The following is a 7,011-nucleotide window of genomic DNA, read 5'->3' on the forward strand; positions in this document are numbered from 1 at the left end:
AATTTTAAATTTAATAATTTGAATGATCGAAAGCAAGTTCTTGCCCTGCAAGATTACTGTTATATCTGGGTCTGCGCAAATTGAACCATGTTATAGCCAGGTTCATATTCATCCTCATCATCATTGCCTTTCTCACCCTACACCAGGGTAGGCCACAGGCAAACACTTTCCACCTTTCTCTATCAAGGGCTAGCCTCTTGATGTTATTCCATGTCTTCCTACTTTTCTGTACATCAATTTCTGTGGTTCTTCTCCAGGTTCCACGCGGTCTTCCCCTTGATCTCTTACCCTGTGGATTCCAACCCAAAACTTTCTTTGTTATGCAGATGCCTGACTTCCTGAGATTATGTCCAATCCATCGCCACCGCCTTCTTCCTGCCTCATCTCTGACTGGGATCCTGGGTTCATATTTCTTACACTTATTTAGAAAAAAAGGGGAATTGATTTATCACTGTTATATCCAAGTTCCTGTTATAACAGAAGCTGTTATAAATGGACTGGACTGTACTGGGCCGTCTTGCTCAGTCTTTATGTCTGCTCAAACAGCTGTCTTCTGCAGTGCTACTTGGGTTGGCCATGTCTCCTGTCTCAGGGCCCTGTATGTCCTGTATTGCCGGGGGGTATAGTTCCACAGTCTGGTCCGCTTCTCCACTCTGATATTTTGGGGACTGAACTACTTTAAAACATCTGTACACGTACGCTTCTAAGTTTCGTGTGTTGTGTTCTTACTCTGAAGATATTATTTTCATGTCTTCTAAGATGTATTGTTACATCAAGAAAATCATTGTTGGGACAACAGTGGTAATTAATTTAAACACAAATATATCCTTTGTGGGTCCTTGTTACTGTTGCCCAGAGTTGTCCAGAAAGACTACTGTGTCAAGGCATCAGATATCTTGTGCTTAAGTGATCAGGCTCATAACAGAAAGGTCATGGGTTCGAAACCCATCAGGGGCCCGACATTGCATTTTTGGGAAAGGCACTTTATATCAATGGGTACCCGACTATAGTCGGTGAAAGATCTTGTCAGTTTGTTAGAGTGCGCTTAATTGGCTGCTTGCACAATGTGGTTACCAGGAAGCCAAGACTGTTTGTGGATGTTTTTGCGTGTGCTGTTGTAAAAATGGTTGTAAAGAGCATGCTGTCGTGTGGATATGCGGTATATAGATGCAATTATTTATTTATCATTATTATTATTATTATTATTATTATTATTATTATTATTATTATTATTATTATTTATTATTAATATCATTATTATAAAATAAGAAACATGTAGACCTGCAACTATGAAAGATATAAAAGAAATGTTATAAAAAGAAACACACTGTGTCTAAAAGTAAAAATATAAACGTACAACTCTTCTTTTTTTAAAAGGAATTTGCTCAAATAGAATAAATGAAAACAAATCTTAAAAAAAACAAACAAACTACTTAATAAAAGGGAAACATGCCGAGTTGTAATTAAAGTTTGAGCACTACACCGTCCCCAGGATTCAGAGTCAGTCCTTGCAAACTAACAGTCTGACCAGTGGTCAAGCGCTTGCTGGCTGAGCATGTACAGATCTCCACTGTGGCGTTCACAGGTGACCCGCTGAAGTCTGAGAGGGCGGGAACTTTGCCCACATTCAGGGCCACCAGATAGCGCTCGCCAGAAGTTTTGTCTTCCCGGATGTAGGAAAATACCTCTGGGGGAAAGACAATATTATTATTGTTATTACTATTATTATCATCATCATCATCATCATCATCATCACGATCATTATTATTATTATCACCACCACCACCATCATCATCATTATTATTATTCTTATTCTTTTTCTTCTTATTATTATTATTATTAATATTATTATTATTATCATTATTATTATTATTATTATTATTATTATTATTATTATTATTATTATTATTATTATTAGCCTATTAGTATTGTTATCATTGTTATTATTATTATCATTATCATATTTCTGTTATATTATTATCATTACTATCATTACTATCATTACTATCATTATCATCATCATTATTACTATCATTATTATTATTATTATTATTATTACTATTGCTATTATTATCATTATTATTGCCCGAATTTGTAGTATCGATAATCATGACCTTTTTGTAGGGGTAGACAGTAATGTTGATAATGGTTTTTAATTTTATCTATAGTATGTATCTTTTAGTGCTTTTATAGAATTTGAATTTCAACAAAACATTTCCCAACAATATGCAGCTGAAACTCCTGATTAAGATGTAAAAAATATGCAATTACAGAAAATAAAAATCTTAGGCTCAGTGCATCTGTACAGCTGGCCAATGAAAACGTAAAAAATAGAATAACATACAGATCCCCTGTACCTTTGTTGCAGATTGCGAACTCAATTCCCCCGCACAGAAAGGCAGGCTTCTGTCTTAGCGTAGCAAGAGCTTTGTACAGAGTCAAAGACGTGCTTGACCCATCAGACTTTGTCTGTGTCTGGGGAATGGATGACTATTTAGAGAGGAGCAGTTTTAAAAATGAAAGAAGAAAAATAAATAAAAATCTAACTAATATTGAATCCCATCGGGAAGTTAAGTTCACAATGGTATGGTTACATAAACTCATAATTACTGTCCAACCTGTCCAAGATGACCACCTATTGTTGTGGTGAAAATTGATCATCATTTTATAGATAATCGTCTTGAACAGGTCTTGTTATGATAAAGGGAAAAAACCAAAGTAGGGAAGGGGAAAGTGGTCATTTGTGCAGGTTACTGTCTTGGACAGGAGGTCATTAGAGCAGGTTCAATTGTACTTACATAGAATAGCTGACTAGTGTGACCAGTACAGACAATTAACATGCTATAGGACCCTGTTTTTGAGCAAGGAATAGTGCCTTCCTAAATGGCATACCCCAGTGACCAAACAAAAATAGAAGGAATAAATGAAAAGTGTACACAAGAAGCTAGTTTTTAATGTAGATTATTACACCCAATTGACACAACTGGATCATTAAGGAGGTGGACTTCAATCCTACCTGTTACGACTAACCTGAGAACCATACAGCATCCTAGCAAAAATACCCAGATACTCAATAAAAATTCTTCCCACCTGGTAATCGAACTCGGGTCTCATGTGTGTGATGGTGAAACGCCTTATTACTGCTGACACACCACAGATTGCGGTGCAACGAGAAGTTACAGTTTGGCCCGTCAGAGGCGTGTATAAACAACACATCACCCATGACCACAGAACAACTGTTTATACAAGACTATACAAGACACTCCCAGCAAAGCAGCCACATGTCCAGTGCCAGTATTACTTAGAGACAAAAATTTAGGCAACTAGGAGGCACTTAAACAGACAGTTATATTTGTAAAGATGTTTGGCATCACCAAATGAAGAACGGGAGGAGAAAAAAAGAAAAAATGGAAGAAAAATTAACACAGCAACAGGCCCACCCTCACCAACCTCTGTGACATAATCATCATCATCATGAAGTGACAGATCAGAAAGAGACATACTCGATCATGATTCTACTTTCATTTCGCCGCTCGGATACTCTCCAAAATCTATATTACCCTGCTGTTTCTTCATCATCCATCTCTTTATGTTTCTCCAAGTTTACCGCTGCCTTGTTAGTTGTTTTTTTGTCTGGCTTGCAAAAGACTTGAGTTTGATTCCCATGAGCAGAGATCTATTATACCACTTATCTCCATCTTTCCCACAGGATGCTACATCTCACTCATCCAGGCACATGACCATGACAGGCATAGTCGAAACATCAACTTCCCTGCCCCCCCCCCCCCCCCACCCACTTGTGCTCTCCAATAAAGTTGTGTCGATGGGGACGTAAAAAAGTACATGTACAGTCACGCAAACCCACCTTCACGTTACAGTTAGCGTAATCTGGGTGTACAGGCAGCCAGGGATGGTCGCTTTTTGTGAAGCCAGCGTGTCGGGTGTTGTCCCACTGCATAGGTGAGCGGCAGGGGTCTCGGGAGAACAGTTCATAGCGCTCCTGTCAAGGGATCATGGAAGACAATTTTTAAACGTCTAATGTTTATTTTGTTTTGGTAAGTGTTTTACGGTGCTGGCAACTGCATAAGGTCATATGAGTCCGTGGGACACACTCAACATTTTCATTTTGGAAAGAATTTAGAATTTTGTCCCAGTGCAGGCTAAAGCCTACTTTCATTGATTTTTGGAAAACCAAGGGATCTTTTACTACGCACACAGGACCTCCAAGATTTTTCACCCTATCCGAGAAGGCTAGGTGTTAGATCTTACTTACCATAAGAACAAGGGTGAGGCTGGAAGACAGCAGTAAGAAGGAGCCATGGAGTAGCAGTAGAAAGGCTGCAGAAAAAGTCAGGAGCTCGGAGGAGGGGGGAAAGGGGAAGGGGATGAGGGGGGTAGAAAATTGAGATGAAAGCAGATGACAGAACATGGTTAGACAGCAGGATAAAGAAACAAAAGGAGAAAATTTTAGGGAGGAAACATTTTCCATTGCTGTCAGGTTTAGAACCCAGGACCTATTGAATGAGAGGTCAACACTTTAACCTCTAGACCTCGGGAGCACTTCAGGACGTAGCGGAGACATAATATGCCTGATCAGCAGCATTTTTAAAGTCAGAATTACGAAACATTTTGAACCACCATACACAAATCAGAAACACGAGTTTGCACAATTTGTAGGATGCATGTTGTTGCATTTAAGTTTCAAATAAAGTAAGCAGAGCTGAAAAATCCGTTTGAACAACGCAAACTATATGTTTCTTTTTTAAGTGCCCTAAAACAGTGTGTATTCAAGAGTTGCCGACTTCCAAGAATGCACCCCCTCAATGAGTTAATGGGTGTGGGAATATTTAAATCTTGAAAAACGATATTATAAAGTGTTTTATATATATACAACATATATGTATATATATGTATATATATATATATATATATATATATATATATATATATATATATATATATATATATATATATATATATATATATATATATATATTATATATATATATATATTGTATATATGCAAGACATACCATTCCCATATCCAAAAAAAAATCACGCAGCACAAGTCATGTCACCCAGACCTCCTACATACCGGTCCCATGTTCTTGCCAAAAGGATCCTGAGTATCCTCAAAGGAGACCTCAATGTTCGACATAGCCAGCTCCTCGCCGTAGTAGGTAGTGGGTGTGCCTTTGAGAGTGAGCAGCAGCATGTTCAAAACATCGGCAAACTCTCGGCCAAACCTGAAGGTCAGTCTGTTTCGGTCATGATTGCCCAGCTGGGGGGTTAGGGGGCAGGGGGGAGGAGTCGAGGGTATAGCAAAATATATTTTCAGAGTGTTATGGTCACAAGAAGTTTAATAATGCTTTTTGGGTGGGGGGGGGGGAGAATATTGTATTTCTTTTCCCTTTGTGTAAGCGATTACTATAAATGTTGCCACCCTCATCCTTGTTGAGGTAACTATCTTTATTATCATTACTGTTAATAGTATTAATATTATTATTAGATTAATAAAAATAATATATTATTATACTATTATCAATATCATCTCACTATCATTATTTTTATTATTATTATTATTATTGTTGTTATTATTATTATTATTATTATTAATATTATTATTATTATTATTATCATTCTTCTTCTTCTTCTTCTTCTTCTTCTTCTTCTTCTTCTTCTTCTTCTTCTTCTTCTTCTTCTTATTATTATTATTATTAAATTCCCATTCACCATCATGCTCCCTGCACTTTATACAATTTGTTGTTACCTAAGCAGACCTGATAGCATTCTGAAACAATGTAAACTTTCTGAGAAGCATGCAGTGCAATTTGTCTTTTGAGGGCGCTAAAACATTAATATACTGACAAAATCTTTTGTCATCTACGGCCACCTGGGTGAAACAAGGAAAATTCGTGTAAGGTGTCTTTCCAAGGACACAATGTCGGGCCTGAGCCTCGAACCCCTGTCGAACTTGCACTTTCATGATTACAAATCCGGTAGCACGACAGCTAGTGTATCTACGAATGCATACCAGATTTTACCATTGTGGGAAAGAAATGCACAAACGCACTCACAACAAAAGTAGGCCAGCCCCCTCCAATATTGGAGTACTCCTCTTCAATGAGTGACTTCAAGGACTGACCAGACAGCCCTGACCTTTCAAGGTCTACCAGGTCCATGTTGAAGGGATTTCCGCCAAACTCACGGTACACATTTCGACTTTTGGCAGGAGCGTAGATTTCTATCACCATAAACCTGAAAGAAGTTGATGCCAAAATGGATACAGAAACATAATATTATGAAGGGCTCCATATTAAAATGCATTAATTATAGCCATTTACTACTAAAATGAGAAAAACAGAATTTAAAAACATATTTTCAGAAAACATAAGTATGAACAAAACGCAATTTTGTCATGCTAGATATCAACTGACGCAGTGCATTTTGAAGAGAAAAAAAACAATTTTCACCACAATTATGACAATAATTTATGTTTCGCAATGGAACCTCTTCCGGTGACATCAATTGGGCAAATCAAAGATCTTCCCCCCCTTCTTTTTTTGTTTCAATTCGGCCTATAATTAAAGCACATGACACAGACATAACAATAGAGAAGTATGATTATATTACAGTAAAAAAATTATTATTTCACTTTATGTACCAGAAACTATGAATTTAAATAGTGTTTAGTTCTGCATTGAGTTACTTCCCCTTTCAAACGCCGACGCTGATTAATATCACACACCGACAAGAATACGGATACGGGATGGGAGAAACGTCGAAGGGGAACAACCGTGAAAACACAAAGAGACCATTAAGTTTCTGAGATTATGCCCCCTTAATGCTCATTGGCGAATGGCGACCGCAACACGATAATAAAAAACCAATTTCAACTTCAACAAAATGTTAATATTAGGCAACTTCGAGGATGATTATAATAGCTATTACTATTAACATTATTATTATTATTATTATTATTATTATTATTATTATTATTATTACTATTAC

At 37.1% G+C, this 7,011-nt stretch overlaps 1 protein-coding gene across 1 annotated transcript in view; it reads right to left on the reverse strand.

Annotated features, from left to right (window-relative positions):
• Window positions 1-328: 328 nt before the first annotated feature.
• LOC101845528 (alpha-glucosidase) overlaps window positions 329-7,011 on the reverse strand; it is a gene marked incomplete at its 5' end in the record, with an annotated part of 20,244 nt that continues 13,561 nt past the window's right edge. The window contains 5 exon segments of the mRNA XM_005093114.3: window positions 329-1,687; window positions 2,358-2,475; window positions 3,866-4,000; window positions 5,096-5,281; window positions 6,078-6,258. Of these exon segments, the coding sequence (XP_005093171.2) occupies window positions 1,464-1,687; window positions 2,358-2,475; window positions 3,866-4,000; window positions 5,096-5,281; window positions 6,078-6,258 (844 nt within the window).

The sequence above is a fragment of the Aplysia californica genome, unplaced genomic scaffold (assembly GCF_000002075.1).
Source record: "Aplysia californica isolate F4 #8 unplaced genomic scaffold, AplCal3.0 scaffold00058, whole genome shotgun sequence".
Classification (NCBI taxonomy): Eukaryota; Metazoa; Mollusca; class Gastropoda; order Aplysiida; family Aplysiidae; genus Aplysia; species Aplysia californica.